Raw genomic sequence first — 27,501 nt, forward strand, 5'->3', positions numbered from 1 at the left:
GGGCACCGCTCACCAGCCGCCCGAACGGCCCCGACACGCGGGAACGCCAGCGCGCATGCGCGGGGGCACGGCGCTCCCTCTTCACGCCAGGGTGGGGCGGGGCGGGGCGGGGCCAGGCCGTGAGGGGCGGGGCCGATGGGCGGGGCCGGGAGCGAACGCTTTCCCGGTTCGGCTCCGGAGCGTGTCCGAGCCGTGTCCGGAGCGATCCGGGCCGTGCCCGGTGCCGGTGGGTCCCGGTGCCGGTGTCCCCATGCAGCGGGAGGTGGGCACGCTGCCGCTGGCCCCCGCCCTGCGCGCACGCCTCGCCGCCGCCGGCTTCCAGACGGCGCAGGAGCTGCTGGACACCGGGCCCTGCGGCCTGAGCAAAGGTACCGGCGGCTTTCGGCCCCGCGGGGCCTCCCCGGGATCTTCCGGGCCCTCTTCCTTCTCCGTTCCGGCCCCAGTGAGGCCTCTGGGAAATGGGCACAGTGAATAATAATAATAAAAAAATAGAGGATTCTGGTAAAAGATCAGCTGACACTGATGGATGGAAATGGGATGCAGGAAAGCAGAGGGATTCTGTTAGGCTCATCTCTCTTTCCCCAGCTTTCCTCTTCTTTTTACTAGGTGATTTAAACAAAATAAGTCTATTTGAAGTTAGAAAATTGCCTTTTTCCAGGAGCGTGTAGTGATTCCTCCCTGGGAGGGTGGGCAGGCCCTGGCACAGGGTGCCCGGAGCAGCTGTGGCTGCCCCTGGATCCCTGGCAGTGCCCAAGGCCAGGCTGGATGAAGTTTTGAGCAGCCTGGGACAGTGGAATGTGTCCCTGTCCATGGCAGGATGGAACTGGGTTGTCTTTACAGCCCCTTCCAACCCAAACCTGTCTGGGTTTTTGATTTTCTGGTTTTATTATCCATTACAATAACAGTTTGAAAATCGCATCGTTACTTCCAGGGCTGTGTGCATGTTGTCCTGAGAGGGTGAACATGGAACATTTTGTGGAATCAGTCAGTGCTTGTAAAATAAAAGTGGTGTTTTGTGCTTTTGGCTTCTCTAGAAATTGGAATCTCCAGGGAAGAGGCGCTGGAAGCGCTGCAGGTGGTGAGGCAGGAATGCCACGGGGACACAGCAAGGACGGCTGGGGGGTCAGGTGCCACCAGGAAATGCACAGCCCTGGAGCTCCTGGAAGAAGAGCAAACCCAGGGCTTCATCATCACCTTCTGTTCAGCACTGGACAACATCCTGGGAGGTGGAGTGCAGCTGACAAAAATCACCGAGATCTGCGGAGCACCCGGCGTTGGCAAAACCCAGCTGTGGTATTTCACTGTCCCGTGCCTTGTGTGCAACCAGGAGTCACTTTTTGTTCAACTCTGTCATGAAAGGAGCCCATTTTCCTTGTTGTCTCACTGCAATCTCTGATTCTTCTCCAGCATTATAAATACAATAATGGTTATACTGCTCCCTGTGTATTCCTCAGCGGGAATATCACTCCAGGAGTGAGCAGGGGCAGCTCTGGGATGCAGATATTGATCTCCATTTCTGTTTCCCATATCAGATCTCTGTTTCTGTTTCCCAGGGACAGCTCTGGGATGCAGATGTTCATCTCTATTTCTGTTTCCCCTCTCAGCATGCAGCTGGCAGTGGATGTCCAGATCCCCGAGTGCTTCGGGGGCGTTGCTGGAGAAGCTGTGTTCATTGACACCGAGGGCAGTTTTATGGTGGACAGGGTGGTGGACATTGCAGCTGCCTGTGTGCAGCACTGCCACCTCATTGCTGAGGCTCAGCAAGAAGAGGGTAGGTTGCCAAGTTGTTTCTTTTCTGGAGGAGGCAAGGATGGAGTGAAACAAGTGGCTCATAGGCTGCAGTGTTGCTTTTGGAGTGTTTGCTGACAGCTTTTTATTGCCACCTCTGTGGATCAAACCCTGAACTACATCTGTGTCTGGAGCACACTGGGCTGGGCTACTTCAAAAAGAATTATTTTTCTATTTTTCTTCTATGATTTTGTGAACATTTTGATCTTGGGAGTTTTAGGCAGCGTGTCAGATTTTGATATTTGATCTTCCTCCTTTCCTCTTTTTCCTCCATTTTTTAGCACCTTAATGATCATATTTGCAGCACCTTATTGGTCATATTTGTACCTTTTGAGCAAAACTGAGTGTTTTGTTTCAAAACACAGGAACAGGTAGGGAAAGAAAAGAGGAACAGCAGAATTTTGTGAGGCAATGTTGCTGCTGAAGGCCCTTAGAGTAAAACCATAGCTGGAATTCAGCTCCTCCATAAAGTCAATATAGCCAGGCTGCTTTTAATAGGTTTTGTTCTCTAAGTCATCAGTCTCCTGGGGATAAGGACACAACTTTTGTGTTACTCATAGAGAATTTATGCACCAAACTTCTGTTTGAACTGAGCTAAAGAGACAGTGTATTAAATGAGGTACTGCCTGTATATTAAACAAGGGATGATTAATAGTCCCTGATGTCCTCTGGTGGCGTTCTGGCTTGAAAATGATTTACTGGAGAAGTTCTTGCTTCAGAAATAAATTTTTCATTGTTGGAGGCCTCCCTTGGAGGCTCCAGTGTGTCTGTGTGCAAGTGCTGGGATAGCATCTGCTCCCCACCTTGCTGACTTTCGAGCCAGATGGAAAATATGTTTCCACACTCCTTACCTTGCCTGTTCTGTTTCTGGGGGCTTTGCTGTTGCTATGTGTGGAGGGCTGGCTTTGGTGGGATGGTGAAAGTAACAATATGCTCGTACAGACTCCTGACTCATTTACTCGTCTGTTTGTTTTGTTCTCAGATCATGGGAAGGCTTTGGAGACTTTCTCTGTGGAAAATATCCTCTCTCACATCTACTGCTTCCGTTGTCGTGACTACACAGAGCTGCTGGCCCAGGTCTACCTCCTGCCAGAATTCCTGGCAGAGCATTCCAAGGTGAGGCTTGTCAGGAGGTGTCACTCATCTTCACACTCAGGAGTTTTTGTCTGCTGTAGTAACAGGAGTAAACACCTTGGTACCTCGTCAGCTTGGCAGTGAAACATTGGCTGATGGCAGAGTACAAATGTAAAGCCTTCTGCTTGTTTTGCCTTTTCGTTCCCATCCCAGTTTCTCTCAAGAGTAATTTGCTTTTGCCATCCTCCTGAATTTCCACTCTGAGCTGAGGACACTGGGTCTGTGCTGCCACATGTTCCATTTCTGGGAGCACTGAGCTGTGAATCAGCACAGACCTGCTCTGCACAAGAGCCTGCCAGCCAGGGGGCTGTGTGCTGACCATGAGGGGGGCATCAGAAAGCCTTGGTGCCTCTTTTTTTGCCCTGAAAGATCACTGAGGATCAGAAATATCCTGCACCATCCAAGTGACTCCTCTTTTTAGTGCATCTTCTGTTGCTACAAGCAACCAGAGCCTGCAGCTTGACTCTTGGGTGGACTGCAGCCAGAAAGTTTCTTAGTACCTAATGTCTTGGAGAAATGCTATTGTAAGGCAGATTTTCACCACCTCCCCTCCAGATTTCTGGGTTCTACACTGCAGATCACTCCCTGTCAGGATCTGGGAAATATGACTGTGCTTTGTTCCATCAGAGCACAAATCAGTGCTGGATTAGAATGTCTTTTGCACATATTCCAAAATTTTTCATTGATGGGAGCTGTGGTGTTCTGGAATACACAGATGGGAGCCTGTCTTGTGCTCAGTGTAGTCTGGTATTCCCCTTTCCCTGCCAGGTACTAACGGTGCCCTGTTGTGTTTGCTCTTGTGGAAAGTACATGGCTTCATTAGCACAGTTCCACTGGGCTGCAGCTCCCTGGAACCATCTGTGCTGATTATCTGGCCTTGGCCTGCAGCCTGAAGTGCTGAAGGTTGCAGGAGAACCACAAGACCTTCTGCTGATTCCTTGGATGGGCTAGAAGTGATTTGGCAGATTGCTCATTGCAGTCCAGCTCTCATTATTGAAATTAGTCTGATCCCTCTGGAGCCCAGTCTGGGACCACAGGAAGCCTCCAGATTTCAGGGTTTTTAGGAGAGAGAAAAAGTTGTAGAGGTTTAGAGATGAGAAAGATGTAGAGTTAGAGGTCCAAATGTGCCATTTGGAAATATGAATTAGTTTGAGATCTTGTTAATAATATAAGACTGTTAGCAAATATTCTTGTGATAAAAAAACCTACTTATTTAAGGTCTGCTAGAGCCAAGCTGGCATGGACAAGGCAGGTGTTACCAAGATTTCTTTACACTTTAAATACTTTAGGTTTTCCTGTCTGCTCTCTGGGAGAAATTTAACTAAATTGCATCCTACCTGGACATAATTGTGATAGCCAAGTTATATAACCATCTATACATTCCTGTCTAGCATGAGTCATGTTTATGCTGTTAAACTCATTGTTCTTAAAGAAATGATACATGAGGAGAATGTACAGACTCATGGAAAAGAATTTGTAGGAAAGAGGGAAAATGAGAATAAGATTGATGTCTTCTTTTAATTCCAACTATTTAATCTTCTTTTGCAAATTAAGGGTTTTTTTCAATTGGAGGCCCAGGACCATTTCACAGTGATGTCTGTGCAGGCTTGTATGTTCCAGTCATAAAGAGGCTTCCCAGTAAGGAGTTAAATCAGTAATGCAGAAAATCAGGATTTTTGTGTTGTTTCCACTTTGTTATCTTGTGCAGTACTGCAGGAACTTGTAGACACCAAGGATTTGAGTGACATCTGAATATGCAGGCACTGTTAGACCATCCATCTCCCTCCTGTATTTCATACTTGGGTCATCAAAACAGCCACAACAAATGAAGTTTGAATAAATCAAAATCCCAGACTAATGTTTGTACAGTGTCTTGAGGGTGATGAGCCAGCAGCTGCAGCGTGCTCTGACTTCAGCTAATGATTGCTACAAAAGAAATAATTCAGCAAAGCAAACATCTTGAGGCAAGATAGATCCTCAGCTCCAGTGCAGTGTGCCTGGAATATCTTCAGGCATCTGTTAAACTGTGTGTTTCCAAGGCAGATCACTGATAACAGCTGAGTTATCTCAGCAGTGCCTCCAGAGAGCCTGAATTCTGATTCTGATTTGGATTTAATTTTTGAGGGAGAGGGTGAATTAATTGCTGTTTGTGGAGAGCTGACTGAAGAACAGTTCTGCTGTTCAATGATTATTTTCTCCAGCTTCTCCTCTGCAAGGCTTCAAGCCCAGCTTTGCCAGTCGTGTTCACCTAAGGATGAAACAAAACATTCCAGTGCACTTAAAAACAACTCTTGCTGTTTGTTGTCGTTTTTTATAGGGTGGAAATGACAGTTTTTGGTCTTTTCTGCTGCCTTTAGGTCCGGCTGGTGGTGATTGATGGAATTGCCTTTCCCTTCCGCCACGACTTTGAGGACCTGGCGCTGCGCACGCGGCTGCTGAACGGGCTGGCCCAGCAGCTCATCATCACAGCCAACGAGCACAGGGCAGCTGTGAGTGCAGGCAGCCCTCCTGCCCAAAAGATAAAGCTTTTTATTACAAAGAGTTGAGGAAATGTGTCTCTAAATAGCCAAATAAAACTGCAGTAACGCCCTCTGCAGTAACGCCCTCTGCGCTCACTCTTGCCAGTTTAGTTGGTGAATATAGAGGGATCACAAAGGCAAAGCACCTAAAAGGTGGGAAATTCCCAGACTTGCCAAAATAAGTGAAATTTGCATCAATAGCATCCTTAATTAAGCGTTAGCACAGCATTTCTAATGCCATCATCTCCAGTGATTTGGTTGGACAAGAAATGCTCCTCTGGTGACTTTACCTACAAAAATACCTGGGACCATTCAGCAGTTCCAACACAACTTTCCACTCTCTGTTTAAAAATAAACATTAGCATTCCTAGGGAGGAAAACCACTTTATCTGCTGAATTGGCCTTCTCTCCTGGCATCCATGGAAACCCAGAGGCTCCTTGCTGGGCATTGTTTTACGTCACAGACGGTCTGGAGGCAGCAGGGCCACAGCCAGCAGATGGCACTGGGAAGCTGCAGCTGTTCCAGAAGTTGTTTTGGAAGTCTCTGACAGCTCAGAGGAGCATTGTTCAGGAATTGGAGCTTCCCCAGCCCTCAAAATGGTGCTTGTGTTTCTAACGGTGTCCAGGTGACTTGTGACCTTGTCACCCACAGCTCTCTGGTGCAGTTGGCTTTTGTTCCAAGCTGCTAAAAATAAAACTCCTCTTGTGCTTCCTCTGGGAGCTGTGGGAGGGGAAGAGCCCAGCATTCCCAAAGTGTCCTGACATGAGCTGTGGAGCTCCTTCCTGCTGCTCTGGGCACCAGGGATGATGTTCCAAGGTCTGCACAGCCTCAGGTTTCCTGAAGGCTTTCCCCCACAATTTGGTACCTGGTGACCTTGAACAGCAGCTGCTGTCATTGGACAATGCTTTCCTTTGGTCAAGGATAAAATCTATAAATCATTTCTTCTGAACCAGGCAGCACTTTAGTACAAATATAATAAATGAATTCACTCTTGCTAAAGGAGTCAGAGCTTCAGGAAGGGTTTTGCTTGGATTTGCCCTCTTGTTGGTGGTGTCTGAGTTAGTTCCATGAGCTGTGAGCAGGCTAAATCCAGTCTGCATGCCAGGGATTGCTTGTCAGGCAGCTCTGGATGCTCTAATATGGAAGGAAGTCAGATCCTAAAGCTGGACTCGGAGTCAGGATGCCCAGCCCTTCTCCAGCAGGGGGATGAGGAGCCTTTTTGGGGCTGTTGCCATGCACTTGTGATGAGTTACTTCTCTAAAATGTGCAATATCTGTGCTGGGCTCTCAGCTGTGTGATGTTTCAGGCTGTGCACAGTGGAACTCTTTGCTCTCACACACTTTCCTGAACTACTCCAGCAAGAATCCTCTGAGCATGTCAAACAATGGAACTCTCTAGGGTCTTAGATGGGTACAATTTTTCATTTTTAATGAACTTTGTCATTAATATTCCTGGCTCTTCTCTGTCTCAGCCACCCCCTCCTCTGCCAGGGATGTAACCTAGACTGTCTGTGAGCCTCCCACCCGTGACTGGGGCTGCGAAAACACTCCCCCGCTCTGTCTGTTCACTTCCATTCTGCTTTGTCTTGTACCCACTTGTGCATTTTTAGACTACAAGGCACAGGAATTCAGTTAATCACCAGATAATGCACATTGGGAGCAGCAGCACCAAGTTCATTTACCCAGGGACTGAGCTGGCTCCTCATGGAAGGCCAGTGCGAGTCAGCTGCAGCTAAACATAGATGCAAACAGCATTTAGGACAAATGCTGTGGGATAAATAACTTGTGTGGAGCTTGTCTCCCTTGGGGAGGGAGAAACTGAGATTTCTTTAAAGTCTTGAATGAAAGAAATCTCCCATTCAAACCAAAAATACATTTTGCAGGGTACTCTTAATTTGTTTTGAAAAGATGAGGCACCCTTACAGTTTCTCCTTATTACAGTTGCCAAGAGTTTTGCCTGACTAACTGCAAAAGCTTTTTTGAAAATTCCCTCTCTTCCCTCCCACCAGTGAGCTGATTTCCAGGAGATTTTAATTTTTTTTTTTTTTTTTTTTTTTTGCTTCTGTTTCCTCTTTCAGGTAGTTCTGACAAACCAAATGACAACAAGGATTGGACAAAGCCAGTCCACATTGGTACCTGCTTTAGGTAAGTGTTGAGCTTTCAGTTGAAAATTGATGTCTGAGTTCCTTTCCTTTGGATTTATGTACAAAGAGAAATCATCCAAAAATGTACCTGGGAGCTGTAAAGCTCTAGCAGGGATGTGGTGAGGAGAAGGTTAAATCACTCAAGAAAGAACCCAGCTTAATGGTTGCATACCCCAAACTAAGCTGCAATTCCCTAAATTCCCTGAGATCCATTCAGTGCCTCTCCCAAACAGTTTTAAATTGTTTATTTGCCCATTACCCTTGAACATGTCCCATTAATTATTTGCAAAGGCATTTCATATTTGCTGTATCACTGGAATTCTCTGCAGCTATGATGTACAGGGAGGTTCTGTGGGGGATCCTCAGGCACAGCCTGCCCTGAGCCAGGTTAAAGATTTTTTTTTTTGCAGGCTGCTCAATTTTGCCCTGTAATGAGCAGATACCTCATCCATGCCTTTCTGCTGCAGTCACAGGGGAAAATAAAACAGTTCTGAAGTGGAGAATTCTACAAATTAAGGAAAGGTTCAGCATTTCAATCTTATTTCAGGCTGTAGCATTGCATTATTTTATGATTCACTTAAAGGGCACAAATTCTTCATTTTCTGTGAGCCAAGTAATGATTCCCTTGCTCTGGAGAGGAGAGGGAAGGGGACAGTACAAAGGCAAAGATGTTCCCAGAGTCTGTACAGGCACCAAACCACTTGGCAGAGATAGAGGGTAAAATGAACAAACACAGCCCATCTCCTGCAGGAATGTGCAGAATGTGGAATTTGGAGCTGTGCAGGCAGACCCAGCTCCCAGGATCTGACCCTTTTTGTCAGTTTTGCCTCTTGCTCTCTGATGGATTATTTTTGGCAGCCTTTCTGGCTACAAACTCAATTAAAGCTAATAGAGTCTGTCTTTTTTCACTGGCCAGCATTGTTTGGGAGCTGTTGTGTTTATTGAGTCATGGGGACAGTAAAGAATGTGAAGACATTCAGGGGAGTTTATAATTCCCAGCTATCCTGCCTTGCCTTGTGCATATTTTCTTTCACAAACAATTAATTTGACATGACCTCCTGTGGAGCTGCCTGTGCCTCTCCCCAGCCTGTGTGACCACAGCATTGTTAAACTCAGCAGTGTGAACTCTTCCAAAAATGCAGCTTGGTACCAGTTGGGAGAATATTTAACCAAGTGGTTTTGATGCCCTGCTCTGGAAAGATGGTGTTTCAAAAGTCTCATCATAAAAGCTAAAGAACCTCCCACTCCTCCATGGTTTGGTGTAGCCAGAACTTGAGGGAGGGGTCAGCAGCAAACCCCCAAGTAAAATCACTAAATTGGGTTTTTCCTCCCATTGATTGGTAAGCCTAAGAAACAGCTTTTTCATGAAAGCATTAATCTCTAAACTCTTATTCAGCTCCTGAGCAGAAGGGAAGATCTTAATTATGAGGAAAAAAAAAAAAGTAAGAAAAAGCACAGATGCTGCAAGGTATTAAGTCAGGAGCTTTATGAAGGGGACAGCTTTCTTTCCCACTTGTGATAGCTAAGCTGGGTGTTCCTAGACATTTCTACTAAATATATTTAGAAAGGAGGTCAAATATTAATCTACAGGCAGTTCAACTCAGAAATATCTCATTTTACAGTAGCATTTTTCACACATATTCAGTGCAGTTGGAAATCTGCTGGTGTGGAATTTGTAGCCATTGTAAAATGTGTTTTGATCTCTGCCTCAGAGCCATCTCTGAGAGCCAAAATCTTTAATCTCAACTCAGATATAGTGGAGCAAGCTCTGGCAAGATGCCTAAAGGGTCTAGGTCTTCATTACAGTGGGATCATTTTATTTTTTTCTTCTCTGTGCTGTAATAAATGCCAGAGCACAGGGGGCACGAGGGGCTGGGGGTGTGGGGCAGACCAGGGAGGGGAGGACAGCAAAGAGCAGGTGGACAGGGGAGACTTGGCTGGTTTAAAATGCAATCCATCTTTGGAGTGCTGACAGGGACAAACAGAGGAAAAAACACCCAATAAAATGTCTGCATGTTGACTTGTGGTCAGGTGTGAGCTGAAACATCGGGACTGAGCCCCTGCAGCAGGATGAAAATCTAAATTTCCTTCTCTCTTTCCACCACACCTCCCTGCTTGCTTTTGGTTATTTTGCATTTTGCTGTCAGAAGCAGAAAACTGCTTCAGGGGCCCTTAATGCTTTAATAATGGTTGACTTTCTCCCAAAGCTGCCATCCCAAAGGGACTGATGTTTGCTCATAATTATGCCTGAGAGACAGAATATCACAGTTCTGAAGTAGGATTTAGACCTCCTCACCAGACTTCTTCAGTAGTAATTAGACAAATCTCTTCTTCAAGCTGCCTCTGTTTTCAAGCCTTGTCTAGCACCTGTCCTTTATTGGGCATCCATGACTTTTTTTCTATATTTTCATATTTTCTGTATTTCTATATTTTCAATTTTTTCATATTTTCTGAAATATGAAGGTATTGCATCAAGATTTCTGTAAAACACACAGACCACAGAGGTTACTCCTTTTTTTAGGTCTATTTGTTGTGAATTCCTTGCAAGTATGAAAAAGATGTGATGCATCACTGCGAGAAAGGCAGATTTTGTTTTAATCATGGGGTGGTTTTGAAGATTAATTTCATTTCAGCTTGCTGATGTTGGTGTTGTGAGAGATAATGATCTGTCATTTTGTGTTCCTCAGGAGAAAGCTGGGGACACGCTGCCACCGTCCGCTTGATCTTCCACTGGGACAACACTCAGAGGTGAGGGAAAATGGGAGGAAAATCTGCATAAATACAAGAATGGCACAGGAGAATGTTTCAAACTGGCCATGGGGGCCACGCTGAGGTTTGAATTTGGCTCCTGGCCTTGCTGTGCTCCCAAGGCTCAGGAATTGTCTCAGTGAGGGTTGAGCTGTCAGGCTCCTTCTCCTCCTCTTGGTGAGTTCTTCCTGACAAGATGCCATGGTTTATAAAAGTGTAACATCCTCATGGCTCAGACACAAGGATTTCTTTTACTATTTGCATTTTGCAATATAGTTTTTTTTTTTTTAATGAAACTCTTCTCATTTTAATGTGAATTTTTGCCCTAGACTCAGTGCAAGTATAGATCTGCTGGGTTACAAGGTGATTTTTATGCCTCACTCTGAAGAGGTGCAATTTCAACAGCCTCATTATAAAGAACCTCCCACTCCTCCATGGTTGGTTGTAGCCACTATAATTTCTTGGAGAATAATTTTATTTTGCTTCAGTGTTTCCATCCCCAGTCAGTCCAAAGCCAGAGATGCCAAAGAAGGCTTTAAAGCCACCTGGCCTGTGACCCTCAGGACAGGCTGCTGACCCTGAGCTTCAGGGGTTGAACCTTCCAAAAACCAGTGTGAAATTCTGTTTGTTGCAGAGACTTCCCCTGTTTCCTGGTTCTTTTCCCCCTCTTTATATTGCAAGGTCATTTCTCTTTTGTGGTCAGTTAAATTTGTCCTCTATGCAGTATCACCATGCAGCAGCTTGAGATTAAGGAGCTGTGCTGCAATTCCCTAATCTTGTGCAAACAGTGAGCAAAAGTAGTGCTAGAATGTTGTTGTGCAGTGTTTTGCTTGTTGAATTTGAAAGAAAAATGCAGTGACACTTTCTTGGGGAGTTTTGTTTTTAAATTCTAAGTTTGAAGGCAATGCAGGATGATTACAGCAGGCTGTTTAATTTGGAATTAAATTAACATCACTGATTAGTTAACAGTCTTTTTAGGACAAGTTGCATCAACATAATGATTACAGAGTGAACAAAAGTTAATTTTATATATGAAAAGAACTTTTTTTTTCTTCTGCAACAGAGCTGGGAAGGCTGCAGATAAAAGTTCCAGAAAACAAGCCAAGGAGAGACAAACCTGGCTTATTTACTGATGTAAATCTGCAGTTAATGTACAGTGGGGCCTGCAGAAACAGCAGTTCTGGATACAATTGTAAAAGCAGAAATAGCTCAACACTGTCTTATTTTTGGACAGGCTGATGCTCCATTGTGATTTTGTTGGTTTTACATCAGGTTATTGAGGCACAAAGATCATTTGAGGATCCATTGCCTTTTTAAAAATAATTTTTAAATGTGCTTTGGCCACTTTGATACCTGTCTCCTCCTTTCTCTCTACTCTTGAAAATGTCAGAGCTTAATTCTAAGAGTTCTCTTTGCTGGGAGGAAAGATCCTGTTGAGTCAGAGGCTCCAGCTGAGCTCTTGTGAAAGCCTGGCTTCTGCAGCTCCACATTTGGGCAATTTTGTCAAGTATAACCCAGCATTTGAGTGTTCTGAGGAATTCCCTGTGTAGCTAACATGAAGTGGCAGCGTTCCTCAGGCTGTAATTACGTGCTCTCTAATAGAAAGGCACCTCAGGGAGGAAAAAACCCCCCGAAAATAATTAACAGGATTTTTGGCAGGGTGTCTTGCTACAGAGAGCAGAACACTTTCTGGATTGGCTTATGTAAGGGTGAGTTTTGGGGAGGTGGGCACGGTGCAGCCCTGACAAGGGTTGAAAACCCCTTTCCTTTTGAGCTGCTGTGCAATTTTCTCTCTATATTATGCAAGCATTTGCTGTAGAACACAAATCAAGGTGTATTGCTTAGAGTTTAAATGCAGCGAATCAGGGAAGTGTCAGAGGAGAAATAAAAGGGAAACTATTTTCTCAAGGTTGTGCTGTGTGTCAGTGGCAAGGGCAGGCTTAGAAATAGAACATCTCCAGCCTCTGGGTTATATTGACAGGCTTGGGAAATCTCTGCAAAAAGCCTCCCTAGAAGTGCTGGAATTCTTGAAGAATTCTTGAAGGTCTCTCACATCCTTGAGAGGGCAAAGAACAAGTGATTAATGGAGTAGGGAAGAGGTGTGCTCAAAACCTTTTTTGTTTGCATTTTAAGAAAGTGACATTTGGAATTAATTCATGATGAATATTGTTCCAAAAATGTCATCAAATACTGTGATGAAACAAGGCTAATTAATCATTCACTCTTTTTAGTAGGTCTAGATTGTGTTTGAGCTGACAGGTCATGTAAGGATGGGAATCCACAGTTTGAATGACCTATATGAAAATACATCCCTAAGAATTCCACTGGTACTGTGGGGAAACTTGGGTCTGGTCACTGGGCTATTTGGAATTTTTATTATTGTATTAATTAATGATAATTGCCTGGGGTTTGTTTTCCCAGGTTGGCCACGTTGTACAAGTCACCAAGCCAGAAGGAGTCCACCATAGCCTATGAGATCACAGTGAGTGTCCCTGGGGGAGGGACATTCCCAGCTGGAATGTCACCTGCAAAGGAATTTCATACACATCTCACAGTGGCCTTTGCTTTCTGAGTGTTGCTTTCCAGCTGCCTTCTGAAGGGAAGTGGGTATACTGGGGTAGCTCCAGATTTTGGGGTAATTTGCTCTTTTTCTCTTTGGAAAAGTGACCCAGCATTTTGTCTACTCAAAGTTAAAATACTTTTGATTTCCAGACCAAAGTTTCAGGCAGCCTGTCCCCATCTGTTCTGCTGCTGGTGCTGTTTATTTTATCTGCCTCTGAAGTTAACTTTTGCCCTAAGTGCAGGTACCAAGAACAATCTGAGCTTCATTTTGGGACACCTGAACCATTGTCTCCCTGCTCAGGTAGGGAGTGGTTTCTCAGGTGGCTTTTTGCCTCTGTTCCAGCTGAATTCATCTTTTTAGGATGAGGATGACCAGAATTAAACCTGATATTCCAGAGCCTCTCCAGTGCTTTGTTCCATGGGTATTTCTCCATCTCTGCTTTCTGTGTGGTGTAACCCACGTTGTGTTTATCCTACACTGACCCTACACCCAGCCAATATAGGGATTTTTCTCTTCTGTCCCTATCATAGAAGGAGCTTCCAGCTTATGGCTGGAGTCCTTCTTCATCCCCAGTTAAATCCTGTGATTATTTCCTATTGTGGAGTGCTTAAATACATATTAATGAGAAGAGATGCTGTCTAAGCTGTATTTAGGTTTAAAAAGACAGCACCACTCAGTTCTTACCTCCTCAAATGTCACATCCATAGGTACAATTCCATCACTGTTTGCTGCATGTCCTCATGGAAACACGTTGCCATAGCATTTTCTGCAGATTTTAATGCTGCCATCAGATGAGATCCTCAAACTTTCAAACAGAAATCAGGGTTTTCCCCCTCACCCATTAATGTATTCACCAAATACTGCAAATATAAACTTTTATAAAGACTTGAAGGGGAAGTGGGACTGCATGCCAAGGTTGTTTGGATCATGTGATGTGAGTCCTTTTTTCTCCAGCTGACAAACAGATGGATTTTATCTCAGACAGTTTAATTGCCTTTTTCTTTCATTTTTATAAGCACCATAAAACAGCTATGCTCTCTTCTGTGTGAATGCACACTGTCTTGAAATAGACTTGAGAGTGAATCCTGATCAAAGATTAGTTAATATTTAAGATTATCCCTGTGGTTTTTTTCCCTTAATCCTGATGAACTGCTTCAGCAGATGATTTCTTTTAGTAAAAAATTGTATTATCTCCGTTTCTTTAATGAAATCCGGGTCTGATAACAGTTTGCTGTTATCATTTCTCATTCCATAGTTAAACTGAAAGATGTCAATGACATGTCCAGTGTTTCCAGGTCAGATTTGTCTATAACCAGCAAACAAAAAGATATAAAAAAATAATAATTCCTTAGGATTGTGCAGATGAGGTGCATTGGTACCATTGGCAAAGTGGCTGCTGATGAAATGTGTAAATTCATGAGTGAGCTCTGGGCTTTTTTTATCCTGTCCTTCCCAGCACACTGGAGTCAGTCACCACTCTGAGGGGGCTGTGGAACTCCTCTCCCATGAAATCCCTCCTTCCACAGGCTGATAAGGATTCATTCTTAAATGCACAGTATAGAAATGGAAATTGATTTATGCACAAGGGAGTAAGTAGCTGGGCTGATTCACCTGAATTTCCCAGGAATGTGACCTGATTATTTCGTAGTGAAAGACAGAGAGCCAGGATCTAAATTCCAAGTAAGAATTGTGTTTCCCTGAGCTCTGGAGAGTCTGCCAGGCCAGCACTGGGAGCAGTGCTCAGGTAATAAACACATCTGCCCTTGCCAGTCTTGCTGCAGAGGGTGTAAATCCAGAGGATATTAAGGAACAATTCCAAATGAAAGACTGAGCTTTGTCCTTGGTTCCAGCAGCCACATCCTCACCATCTGAAAGCCACTACCAAACCTCACAAATGTACACAAAATTCTTGTATTTTCAAGGTGCCTGCCTGTAGCCAAGTGCAAAACATCCATCCTGGGCAGACTGCTTTATGTTCTGGCCTTTCTAACCCTTGGAATGCTTTCACTGGGAGTCAGCATTCTGGATTAAGTGGATACTTGGCTGCAGATCCACCTTTGTGCCTCAGGGAAATGGCAGAGATTAGATGTAGTGAAACATTAAACTTGAAGATTCCCCATTATGCTCTTTAGAATAACACTTGAGTTGCTTATAAATAGCAGAGGGGTTGCACAGATCCTGCCCTTGTAGCAGCTCTTGCTGTTTGTTCCTTTAAAAAGCCCGGGTTGGGTGAGGTGAGGCATTCAGAAATAGAAATGCAGGGATGGGAGACTTAAACAAGACATTTTGTTGGGATTTGGGATTGGTCTTGGTGTGGGACATGCTGGCATTTGGGAAGAGTCACCTCTGATGGTAATTCTGCCTGCATTCCTCCTGCACCAACCCAAAATGTCAGCATGCCTGAAATGCTCTGGTCCCCACATTGTCTCTACCTGAGCATTTTGGATCAGCAGAGCAATTTTGTGTTCTGGTTAATGCCTTTTCCTCTCTAAGGCTGCACTGAGAGTCTTCACTGAGCTGTCAGCAGTGCCCTCTGCACAGCATTTGTCTGGAGATGGGAATTCAGAGTTGCAGGCTTCACACAACACACCATCTCCATCTGCATCCATGGCATGTTTAGCTAACTGACTTGGAGATCTTTCATATTTTAAAATGGTTAAAAATTAAATTGTGAGCTACAGTAACAGAAAATACAAGGGGTACCAGGCCAGATAGATCACTTCAAGCACTCTCCTGAGTAGCAGCCTGTAGTTTTCACTTCTACATTTAGTTTTTGGCAGTCAAAGGTTTTCATCCCATTGTGTCCCATAAATTACTATGCTGGAACAGTCTTTGCAGTCTAGAGACAGATTCAGCTCTGCTGTTCTCTTACAATGTCTCATTGATGTTTTCAGTTCATTAAGTAGGTACATGGAACAAAAATATCCTAGGTTGTAGAAATTCACAGTTTTGTTTCTGAAAATGACTGAGGCAATTAATCCAGTCATCTCCTTGCTTCTGTGGGAGCTGATGGATTTGTCTTTTGATTTATTTAAATAGGCAACATAAGTTAATTTACAGAGAAGCAGTTTTTCATAGCCATAGGGGTGATAAACAGTAAAATGGAAGTGATAGCCTGGTTGGTGAAAATAAAATATCTTTAAAAAACAAAATGAGCAGACATGAGTTGGCACATGTGTTGTAAAGTTTGCAGCGCTGAGCTTAACCTGGTCTATAAACATTCTGTGGCTGCTCATCCTGAATAAATGGCAGCATGATCCTTATTCTGATCTTCTGGGAACTGCTTACTCATGCTTTCTATCCCTACAAGCCTTAGGACACGATTTCCCTTTCATCTTCCAGCCCCATGGCTTCCGAGATGTGCAGCCTCCAGCTGGTCCTGCCAGCACAGCAGGGACTGAGCCCAACCCTCGGAAACGGCCCCGGACAGAGGAGGAGAAGCAGCAGTGACCCCAAAGTGACACCAAATGATCCCAAAGTCACCCCAAAGTTACCCCAAAGTCACCCCAAAGTCATCCCACAGTGGGGTCAAGTTAAAACCCTGCAGGAGAGCAGTGCCAGGGTGGACGTGCAGCCGAAGGCAGCCTGAGAGATTCCCAACTTCAGTTCCTGCTTGGGACTTTATTTTAATATTAAGACTGCAACGTGCACATTTTTGTGGCACAAAATTCCTTTGTGTATGGCATAATTGTACTTTTATAATAAAAATTATGTTTTCTATAAGAAATGGCTTCAGCTTTGGGGCTGGGGCTTTTTTTGTTTGGGTTTTTTTTTGGGGGGGAAGGTGGATGTGGGGGCCACAACTGCATCTTTTCACCCTGGGTAAAAAGACAATGAAATGAGAGCCTCTAGCACAGCACACTTAGTGACAGGCATGTGGATCAGTCATCTGGCTTTGTGTGTACCTGAATTTTAAGGAGGTTGGATGCAGCACTGTGCTCTCCACAGGCTCAGAGCAGGGCACAGGCAGTGGATGCTGGAAGGGAAATGCAGCTTTCAGTGCTACACCAGAGTGGGGCTTCAGCCCTCACCTGCTGCAAAGTCCTTGGTCAAGGACAGTGAAAGCTCTGCTTTGAACTTCTCCTTTGTCCTGTGGTGCCAACAACAGAGATGAAAGGCTGCATCTGAAGGACAAAGGATTTAATCCAGCACAATAATTTTATGTTCCTGTCTCAGTAAGAGGGAATATTTTACCGTGACTCAGGCTTGAACCAAACTGCTGCACAGCCATGGCTTCCACGTTCTTCATTTCATTTCTTGCTGTGATCAGGATCTCTTTTGTTCATGGCTGTAATAAAGGGGAAACCCAGACTTAGGCACCAGCAATATCAGCAGCTCCAGAGTCTAAACCCAGAGAATGAATCCACACTGAAAGCACAGCAGCTTTTTGTCCTCTTTTTTATTAAGAGAAAACAAATCAAGGAGATTATTAGAGGAGAAGAAAGGTGCTGCACTGCAAAATAGTAATTACTTCAATTATGGGAAGTGTTTGTACACATGCACAGAGATGACCCCTTTTGGCAGAGCACTCGGTAACGTTAGAGCTGAGGAAACTCAGCCAGCAGCTAAATGGAGAATTCAAGTTGTGGGAGTCACTATGTTAAATTTTTTATTTAGTATACACTAAACTGACTTTCCCTTGAAATTAAATTCAGTGCTGAATCTGAGTCATCTCCCTATTCAAAAAAAAAAAAAAAGGAAAAAAAAAAGCAGTGGTTTTTGCATCATTATAGGGTTTAGATAAAAATTACATAATAAAATATTAAAGGGAAAAGTATTGAGTTGCCATGCAGCAAACTGGGCTGTGTCAAAATTTAAAAACTGTGAGTCAGGGAGAAGCTGTGAAGCAAGCAGGATGTCATAGGGGAAGGGAGGCAGCGGGATCTGTGACTCAGACAAACATTTCAATGCAGGAGACACAGGCAAACAAAGGATCCTGGCGCTTGTGATGTCAGCAAGCAAACGCTCCCGTTTGGGAATAAAGCCTTCCTACGTCTGGCAGGGCAGGAGGAGGGGGGAGCTGGCACCCAGCTCTTGCCGACGTAGGCATGAGGAAAACCATCCATTAGGAATGTTGGAGCAATATTTTCAGGAGCTCTCCTGGATCCTGGTGATAGCTGCTATCCGAGGGGTTTGGTAATTATGGAAAAATCCATTTCTCTCAGTGCATTGTGCTGGGATTTAACACCCTCCACACGTCCTTCTGTGTGTGAGCACAGGAACAGTGTGGCTCCCATATACTATTAATTTCAGCTGACTGGTGGTTTTAATTTTGTTTGTAGTAGAGTAGCATCCAGAAGCCCCAGCTGAGATGCTGATCCTGTTATAACAAGATAAACGGTCTTGGCTGAGTAAATGTTAGAGCTTCCAGTGTTATGGGCATCGTTATTCAAATAAAAAAGATGCACAGTTACTGGTTAACAGTGGGAGTTACAAAATGTCCAGAGGAAACATTGGAGGCTCTCTGTGCTGAGATTTTTTAATTTTTCACTCTTTTTTTCCTATTGAAGCTATTATAAAAATCAGCTCTGCAGACCAGAACTGAGAGAAGGATCTGTTGGCGGAGACAAAATTAGATTAAATGAGCCAGATTTCGTTCTCATCTGCTGGAGACAAGGAAGCTGTTCCAGCCTCAGAATTGCAGAGAAAGAAAAAATTTGACCGTTGCCTCTCCAGTAAATCTTCCATGGCAAGTTGATTTTTTCCCATATGTGCCTGGAATCCTCATGCATGTCACAGCATCAGTGCCCAACAGTGAGGGGCAGAAGAGAATTTTATTACTGCACAAAAAGTGAGATTCTAAGTAGCCAACCTCATGGCACTGCATCAAAAAGAAAATGGGTTGTTTGATTTGCTGCTTAAGTCCCAGTTTGCTGAAAGCCAAGGGCTTTAACTGTCATGCTGAGTTTGAAATTATTCCATTTTGTGGGGACGGCATTCACTTGTGGTGGAGGAACTTATTTTGTCACCACAAGAATGCAGATCCTACCACAGGCCTTGGCAACAGGCAAACACTGCGGTCACAGGAGGATTCTCAAGCCCTGAGTCCTGCTTTGAAACTCTTTAGTTTGGACAGGGAAAATAACAATTTATTTGTTCCTGTTTTGATCTGTTCTGCACCTTTTCCATTATGAAGTACTGAGGAGCCAGCAAGCCTCTAAGTAGAGTAAAATGAAGAAAACATGGAGAAGAAATGGCTTAACTGGAGGTACAAAGGTGCAGCCAAGGTTCAAGGTGGGAAATCAGTCTCCTCTTGGAGTCAGCCACAAAGTGATTGACTTGTGGAAAGGAGATTTGGCCACTAACCTGAGTGCTGAATGCAGAGCTGAGAAAAGTACATCTCAATTATAACAACCATTTTCCTGATCAATTTCAGTTACTGTTCCTTCAGTTATTTTACAGGGGGACTAAATTTAGGATCAGATTTATTCTCAGACATTTAATGGATTAACAACAAAGGTGAAATCCTTGGAACTCCACCCTTGTCCTGAACAAATGAAATAGAGAAGTTGGAAGGGCACGTCATTGTGCTCCAGCTTCTCCAAAGAGACTGTCTTACCATGCTCAGGATAATAATTCTTTAGAAAGGCATATTGAGATGTGTAGTACTGTTTTAGCATCTGATAATTCTATAATAAATATATGTTGTCAGAGACATCTTTTCATAAAAATCCTTTCTTTAGGATTTTTCCCTCTTCTGGAAGGCTGAAAGTGAATATAAACAATGGTTATCTGCTGCTGTGGAATGCAGCAGGTGCACCTGTGGTTGGCCCACGTTCCATGCTTACAATTAAGGGCCAATCAGGGACAGATCCGAGAGAGCTCTTTTGTTTATTCATTCCTTTTCTATTCTTAGCATAGCAAGCTTCTGAACTTTTCTTTCTATTCCTTTTAGTATAGTCTTAATGTATTATATATCATAAATTAATAAATCCAGCCTTCTGATCATGAAGTCAAGATTCTCGTCTATCTCTTCACCCCTGAAGAACCCTTGCAAGCCCGGCTGTCCCGTTCTCGGCTGTTTTTTATGGCCTGGAAAGGCTCAGGATGGCCTTGGGCAGCCCGTGCTCCAAAGGACGAAAGGAGTCTTCAGGTTTTTTCTCGATCTTCAGTGTTTATTAGTTTTTTATCTACAAGATTTTCTCCCAGCCCAACAGAGGTCTGCACAGCAGCCAGCCATGAGCACACTGAGAGCCCCCGGGGCGGTCACCTATCTTTATACTCAAAATTACGTATACAATATTTACCTATTTTCCCCAATACCTTTCACCCTTATTGACCAGTGCACTTTTAGTAAGGACCAATCCCAAAGTGCCACCACCACCACAGAAGATGGAGGCCAAGAAGAAGAAGAAGGACAGGACACGCCCCAATTCCTCCATCTTACTTTTCTAGACCCCCCTGTACCGAAATTCTAAACCCTGTGTTTCACACTATAATTAACCTATCCCTTCACCATTTATCCCCGTGTGATCCTCCCATCCTCATACAGGTGTCGTCTCCTGTGCAGGATCAAAGTCCAGCCACCAGACACTTCTGGCAACATTCCAGGACCTCCGAGCCCCCCAAGGGTTATCTCGGTGTCTCTGCACGTCAGTCCTGATGTGCTGAGATCCTACACCCGGCAACAATTTGTAGTAAGTTTAGAAGTATGGTTTGATGGTTGAGAGAAATGGAACAAACAGCGCTGACATGGCAGCAGCACAACCATTCCAGAAGGGAAATAACAGTGTTTGAAAGGACGGGAAGCAGGGGGTCAGCCCGTGTTCCCAGCGCAGCAGGGCCGCGCTAAGAGCCCCGCAGGGAGCCTGGTGCCGGGGAATGTGGCCTGGCCAGCGCTGCTGCTCCTCCTCCGCAGCCCCGGGCTCCAGCAGCCGCTGCCAGCTGCTCCCTGCCCCGGCTTCCCCTGCTGTCCCCGGGCCGGGCCCTCGCTGCCTCGTGGCTGCTGGCCGTGCGCTCCTTTGGGATGATTGGGGTCAGGGGAGCTGCCTTCCCTCGGCTGTTGCAAGCTGCCTGCCTTCGTGTTCTCTCCTGAAGAATGAAATCACCGGGAACTGGCCCCTTGCCCAGTACTGGATTTCACCCACAAATGCACCCACTGTTAAACTGTCAGCTCCTGTCTTGCTTCCCACAAGCAAGAAATATTCCTGCAATATCCACTATCTATCCTTGAGAGAGCCTGAGCTCTCCACAGGTTGAACTCTAGCTGTTGAAATAATAAATGGCATTAAAACCAATAGTCCCATCATCACACAAGCAGTAAAAATGTTAGATTGTGTGCCAAAATAATGCATAGAAAAGTCTGTATTTTAGTAAGTTCGAATTCAAAAAAAGAATTCAAAAAAAGACTGGATGTGGCACTTGCTGCCATGATGTAGTTGAACAGTTAGAACATCGGCTGGACTTGATGATCTTATAGGTCTCTTCCAGCCTTGAACTTCTGTGATTCTGTGATTCTGTAAGTCAGACTTCAAGAATTATAGCTAATACTGCTCATTTTTACAAGAATTGCTTGCCATTGATTTAAACAGAGCCAAAGGAGTATTGGGATATTAAAAAAAATAAATAAATAAAATCACATTTCAGTTTCAAACAATGAGAAGGGGGATTGTTTAAAATGTTTTATAACATATATAAAATAGTAAAAAAGAAACTCCACAGACCTCAAGGAATGGTTCTAATTGGCTCTGGATGTTTGTCTCAAAGGCCCTGAATTTGCTGTTTGAATGCTTGCTCAGTTTCCATTATTTTGGAGGTTTAAATTTCTGACACATATCCCTCTAATACCCTTAATTTATTTAGCGTGAACTGCTGCAATTTTAGCAACACAGTTACAACTACACTCACTTAGTAATTCTTTTTGTATCATATATGTTACTAAATTAAAATGTTTGGGCTAAAGAACAAGTTGTCTCCTTAGCAAGAAAATAATGTCTATAAAGTGCAGCGTGTCAATAAGAGATTGTAACACTTTTTTTTTTACTAGATAAACTTACTGCTTACTACATTTTGATAGTAAATATGGTACATCACATAAATCTATCTCTTTAAAAGCCATTCATTCATTCGTTTGTGAAATGAGCACAAGTTTCTGTGGCTAATTCACAGAAGGGTTTGAGGCTGTTGAAAGAAGTTCGAATGAGCTGGATCAATGGGGTTTGAGAGGAACACAAATTCAAAGCACACCCTTTCCTGAACTGGGGTCTGAATGGAAGGCTGAAAATGGAATTTTCCTTTGGGATGGGACTGGAAATTTCCATGACAGCTGGAAGTGGGATTCAGGCCTGAAATCCCGTGTTTTGCAATGGATGGGGATATTTCAGAATAATCTTTGACTATTAATCTGGAAAAGCTGACTTGACCTCGAAAACTTTAAAAAGAAATAATAAGAGAAAGAAAAAGAGAGAATGACTTTGGTAATTAGAAACACCCTAAAAAAACCTTATTATGGTCAAGGAGCCAGTAAAACTGTGATGACAGAAGTTACTGAGCTTTTCAAAGCTGCAGTTGACCAGGCTGAGCCTGAGAAAATGAACTGCAGCTTGATGGATGTTGGCTCTGTCAACAAGAGTCCTCTTGCTGTATTCCTTACAAATTCCTGCTGCCTTTAGTCTTAAGCAACTGGAATTATTAAAACTGAATAGAGCTGCTAAAATTAATTCAGGTTTACTGCAAAAGCCCTACTTTTTAAAGAAGCCCTACTTTGAAGGAGCATTTACCATTGGATTTTTGCCATTAAACTCATTTGTATGGTATCAGATCATGTGTCACAGGTATTGTCAAAGCATTCTTCGTGAGGCCTACCTGACTTCTGTTTGCCAGCCCACAGGAGCCACTTGCAAGGGTTACAAAGAATTAAAAATCACTTCTTTTTGCCCTCCATACAATTCAGGTCACCTCCCCAAGGCCTGTTCAAACCCTGCTTATTACTCAACAGCAAATGAGAAAGAGGAAGACATCGTTTTAAGGCTAAAATGAAACGGATTTCTGCCAAAACAATACTGGAAAATGTTCTTTTTTAGAACAAAAGACGACATTATTAAGTTTGAAATGATATAAATACCTGTGTTTCCTTCTCACATCAAGTGCAAGCCTTATTCTCCATGTGATTGGAGAATATGGAGACTCAGGATGCTGGGAATTGTGAGAGTTTATCCCATCCACCTCCCCTCATCCCACAGGAGCCATGCACCCAGCGACGCCCGGAGCACAGCCAGCACTCTAAATTTAGCTCCCCGAGTTCCTGAGCGCTCCAAACGTTCTGTAACAGCCCCGAGCACACGCTCTGGGGGCTCAGTGGGCGCTCAGAGCTTCCTCTGCTGGGCAGGGTGGCTCCTGCTGGGGGAGCTGGGCACCCCAGTGTCCCCACAGGGCCAGCAGAGCCTCCTGCCTGGCTCTGCCACCACCCACTGCCGCCGTCTGCTCCCCGCTCCGGCTTCCCGGGAGTGCTTCCCCACCTTTTCCCTCTCACGGCTCGCAGCCATCGGCTCGCTGTTTAACACCACAGCAAAACAATCCTGGCCTGACCGCGGTGCCAGAAGTTGACAAAGTGTCCTGAGTGTGGAGCTGGACTCTGTTTCGTTTTAATTAGTGTCTTCTGCCACGAGACAAATGATGAAAAGCGCATGGGGACTGCCAAGATGAATCAAGGACATCTGGTAACTTTAACGTTTCAACGTGGAGCAGAGTAGGTATTGCTCCCAGATACTCTTCTGTGCTCTTTGAAACAACTGAAAAAATATATAAAATTAACAAAAATTACAGGAAAGGGCTGCCTAAGTGCTTTTGAATCTCTTCTTAGATAATTTTAATTGCTGCTTTTCATAAAACATGAAGCTGATCTTGCATCTTGTTGAATTAGCTGTGAGTTCCCTAAGACATTGTAGTAATAGGAAGTTTTATAATTCAGAACATATTACATTAAGATTATCTGGATTATAGTTTCTTGGAAACTCCAACTATCTCTGGATTCTGAGGGAAAAACAACTGATGATGAAGTTGAAACTGCTTTGTGATACTTGCATTGATATACATCCTCCCGGGGCTTGTGACTCACTGATGATGCAGAACACACAAACATAAAAAAAAATAAAAAACAAAATCCAGCAATGACATCGTCAGCTGCAACTGGGAGCTCTCTGCTCAAAAAGAACTGCAATGTTTCTTACCCTTCAATGTTTCTTACCCTTCAAACCCACCTGGTATTCACTAAATAAATGAGTGAATGAGTAAGTGAGTTAAATTGAAAACAAAGAAATGGCATAAAGAAAAATATTGCTTAGACATAACCTTCCAGGACAAGTGATGCGATTTTCTGTCACTGTCAGCTGTGAAGGACTAAGACTGACTGTGACAATCACATTTTTAACTCTCAGGGCTTTTACATATTCACAAGATCTCAATATGATCAGTCAATGCAGTTGCTGGAAATATTCTAAAATTAGTTTGGCTCTGAAATAGCTCACCAAACAGAAGACAGATTTACAGGAGCACCGTGACATGCAGAGGTAATTGCTACAATGCAGAGAACAACAGGTTTCAGCAAGATACTGTCCCTGTTACAACACATTAAAATTTGAGGATCTTTTTGCATATGGGGCTTGTGATTTGGCCATTTTTCAAGGTATATCTCACATTAAGGATATTGCTCCCTCCCATGTGTACAAGCTATTTTAAATGTGTTGCAATTATACCTGTTCATTAATTGTATTTATGGACCTGATAGCTCTGAAAATAGCTTTCCAGAGCAGTGAATAAAACAAGCCAAAATGCCTTTCACAAATGAAAGACATTTATTAGACAGCAAGAGAATATTCACTACAGCTTGTCTCCCACTGGCAGGTTATCTTTTAAGTTTTAGTTGGTGTAGCATCTTCAGCTTGTCACAAATTCTCCTTTGCCAGAACATGGAATGAATAGATATTGTGTAATATGTAATTTACCACAAAATGATGGAATGGTTTGGGTTGGAAGGGAGCTTAAAGATCATCTATTCCATGGACAGGGACATTTTCCACTGAACCTGGGAGTTCAGAGCTCCATCCAACCTGCCCTTTTACACTTCCAGGGATGGAGCACCCACAGCATCTCCGAGCAGCCTCTGCCGGGGCCTCGCCGCCCTCACAGCGAACAATTCCTCCCGAACACCTGAACTAAACCTACCCTCTTCCTTTTCCATGGCCACTTCCCCTCACGCCAACACTCTCCGCTGTCAAACCCGCTCTCCGCGGCTGCTCCTGGCCCCGGCCCGGGCCGCGGCTCGGCGGGACAGCGCCGTCCCCTCACGGCGGGGGCCTCGCTGCCGCCCCGGCCCCGCGCACCCTCCGGCAGCCGCGGAGGCGCCGGCGGCGGCAGCGGAAGCTCCAGGGAAGCCCCGAAGGAGGCAGGGATTAGGTAACAGGCGATGTGCGCTCAGGTTTCCTCCGGGTTCCTGTGAGGAACCTACGCGTCTGGCTGCCTTCGCATGACTCATCACAGCGGCGCGGCTGCCGCCGCTCCCGCTCCCCTGCCAGCGCCGCGGCCCGAGCCGCCCCCTCGGGCGGCCGCCGGACCCCGCCGGGCCCCCCTCAGAGCCGCGCGCGCTCCCGACGCCCAGGCGCGCTCACCCCCCCCCCTGCACCCCCCGCGGCGTGCGCGGCCCCGCGGGCCCGGCTCGGGAGCGCGCGCGCAGGCGGCGGGAGGGAGGGAGGGAGAGGGAGGAGGAGGAGGAGGAGGAGGAGGCGGCGGCGGCGGGCAGGGAGCTCTCTGCGGGCGCAGTGCTGATCCGCCGGCGGGCGGCCGGGAATGCGAAGCGATGGCCGCGGGCGGCTCGGGCAACGGCGGCGGCGGCAGCGCGGAGGAGAAGACCTACCGCCGCTTCCTCGAGCTGTTCCTGGGCGAGTTCCGCGGGCCCTTCGGGGCAGAGCCGGAGCCCGAGCCGGAGCCCGAACCGGAGCCGGAGCCGGCGGCCCCCCCTCCCGCTGCCGAAGCCGCGGGAGACGCTGACGAGGAGCCCGGGGCAGAGGGAGAAGCGGGAGCGGCCGCCGAGGCGGAGGAGGGAGAAGGCGGCGAGGGCGATGCCGGCGACCCTCAGCCGCCCGCCCCGCCGCCGCCGCCCCCGCCGCTGCCCTCGCTGCCCCGGCCGCTCTCGGAGTACATCACGGAGGAGGAGGTGGAGGGCGAGTGCCTGGACCTCTGCCTGCAGCAGCTCTACAAGTAGTGAGTGCCGGGCTGAGGGGAGCGGGGCAGGGCGCGGGGCTGAGGGGACCCTCCTGTGAGGGACCGAGGGGATCCACAATGTGAAGCTGAGGGACTCCCAGTGTGTGGCTGAGGGGACTCACAGTGTGAAGCCGAGGGACTCCCAGTGTGTGGCTGAGGGGACTCCCCCAATATGAGGCTGAGGGGACCCACAATGTGAAGCTGAGAGACTCCCAGTGTGGGGCTAAAGGGAGCCCCCGATGTAGGGCTGAGGGATTCCCAGTGTGGGGCTGAGGGACACCCCATGTGGGGCTGAGGGACTTCCCCAGTGTGGGGCTGAGGGAAGGAAGCGAGGACAGGGGGGATACCCGAGGCAAAAGAGTTCAGGACTACTGTGGTGCTGAGCACCCCGGGGTCACAGCGTCCTGCTCTGTGCGGCTGCCCCTGCCCCAAGGAATCCTCTGCTCTGTGCCCTCCGCTCGCCTGGGACAGGACAAGGGAAGACAAGGGAGAGCCACGAGCATCCATCTGGAGAGCAGCTTGCTGGGGAGGGAGAGCGCTGGGGGAAATATCTCACGCTCTGGTGCCAAAGCAAAGAGGGGGGGTTGCCTGTGGTTGATTGTGCTGGGGCTTGAAATTGAAATGTTCCCACTGTGAGGGCTGGTAAATGGGGAAACCACTGCCAAGAAGGGGAATGAAGACGGGGCAAGGGAAGAGAGGCGGTCCAGTCCCTTCACCCTTCCAAAAAACCCACAGCACATGGAGAAAGCCACACCGTGTATTCACAGAGCGGGGAGAAAAGAGGAGTAGAAAGCCTTGGGAGAAAGCTACCCATAATCATGGGGATTTTTCTGCCGTCAGCTGGGGAAAGCCGGCTATACTCGGTTCTGTACGGAGGCAGTTTCCAGATCTGTGCTTTCTAAAGGCTGGTGCATAAAGAGGAAACAGATGGGATCTATTCCCAGTGTGGAAAGTCTGTGGACTGAAACCTAAAGATCAGTTACCAGTGCCTTGTATTGTGCTCAGCTCCGGCTTTGAAGGCTCGAAATAGAAGCGGTTGTTAGTGGCAATTCTTTAGGAACCTTTTTAAACTGATGCCACAGGAGGAGACAAATGAAGCTGTGAAAATCTGCACAGCACACCGGGGAGATTTTCTGCCATTGAGCCGGTAATTGTAATGAGAGGTGTTACTCAGTCGCAGAAATAAATAAATAAAGAGAGAAAAGAACCGGGTTTTACAACTGCATGGTCTGTTTCTATCCAGTTCTCATCTGCCCTCTGCGTTTGTGGACGGTAGGGACAACACAATGATAGCTGCAGAGGACAAAGCTCTCCTATTCACACATGCTCGCCCTGCCACCTTTGGAAAGTCTCTGGAATACAGCAGCACATTCATAGGATGTGGTAGAGAGCAGAGAGGCAAGTCCCT

The 27,501-nt window shown here is 45.8% G+C and overlaps 2 protein-coding genes and 1 long non-coding RNA gene across 6 annotated transcripts in view; 2 read left to right on the forward strand and 1 right to left on the reverse strand.

The window, feature by feature from the left end:
* The first annotated feature begins 171 nt into the window (after positions 1-171).
* On the forward strand, positions 172-19,848 carry RAD51C (RAD51 paralog C). Of its 2 annotated transcripts, none has more exons than XM_063173746.1 (9): positions 172-368; positions 1,035-1,293; positions 1,605-1,771; positions 2,771-2,904; positions 5,280-5,411; positions 7,520-7,586; positions 10,273-10,333; positions 12,755-12,815; positions 18,407-19,848. In XM_063173746.1, exons 1-9 carry the CDS (start codon positions 251-253, stop codon positions 18,413-18,415), a joined length of 1,008 nt encoding a protein of 335 aa, XP_063029816.1. In that variant the 5' UTR covers positions 172-250; the 3' UTR covers positions 18,416-19,848. The 2 variants fall into 2 exon arrangements, with proteins under 2 accessions (XP_063029816.1, XP_063029815.1); XM_063173745.1 differs by lacking the exon at positions 18,407-19,848 and adding an exon at positions 16,239-16,623 and having other exon boundaries at positions 174-368.
* On the reverse strand, positions 17,016-25,802 carry LOC134427697 (uncharacterized). 3 transcript variants are annotated; one of them, XR_010030217.1, is made up of 2 exons: positions 25,747-25,802; positions 17,016-17,184 (listed from the first exon to the last, which is right to left on the reverse strand). It is a non-coding gene; the product is annotated as an uncharacterized LOC134427697 (long non-coding RNA). The 3 variants fall into 3 exon arrangements; XR_010030215.1 differs by lacking the exon at positions 25,747-25,802 and adding an exon at positions 25,059-25,146; XR_010030216.1 differs by lacking the exon at positions 25,747-25,802 and adding an exon at positions 22,960-23,108.
* The window catches only part of PPM1E (protein phosphatase, Mg2+/Mn2+ dependent 1E), a 62,496-nt gene continuing 60,646 nt past the window's right edge, over positions 25,652-27,501 (forward strand). Inside the window, exon 1 of the mRNA XM_063173743.1 lies at positions 25,652-26,093. Within this exon, the coding sequence (XP_063029813.1) occupies positions 25,690-26,093 (404 nt within the window). The 5' untranslated portion in view covers positions 25,652-25,689. The remainder of the gene's footprint in view (positions 26,094-27,501) is intronic.

Source organism: Melospiza melodia, chromosome 21 (genome assembly GCF_035770615.1).
Source record: "Melospiza melodia melodia isolate bMelMel2 chromosome 21, bMelMel2.pri, whole genome shotgun sequence".
Taxonomy (NCBI): Eukaryota; Metazoa; Chordata; class Aves; order Passeriformes; family Passerellidae; genus Melospiza; species Melospiza melodia.

Bases quoted from the DNA above. Each gene is read 5' to 3' on its own strand.
- RAD51C (XM_063173745.1), top strand. From the start codon at position 251: ATGCAGCGGGAGGTGGGCACGCTGCCGCTGGCCCCCGCCCTGCGCGCA. The intron at 1,294-1,604 runs GTATTTCACTGT...TTCCCCTCTCAG, and splicing joins GTTGGCAAAACCCAGCTGTG to CATGCAGCTGGCAGTGGATG. The intron at 7,587-10,272 runs GTAAGTGTTGAG...TGTGTTCCTCAG, and splicing joins CACATTGGTACCTGCTTTAG to GAGAAAGCTGGGGACACGCT.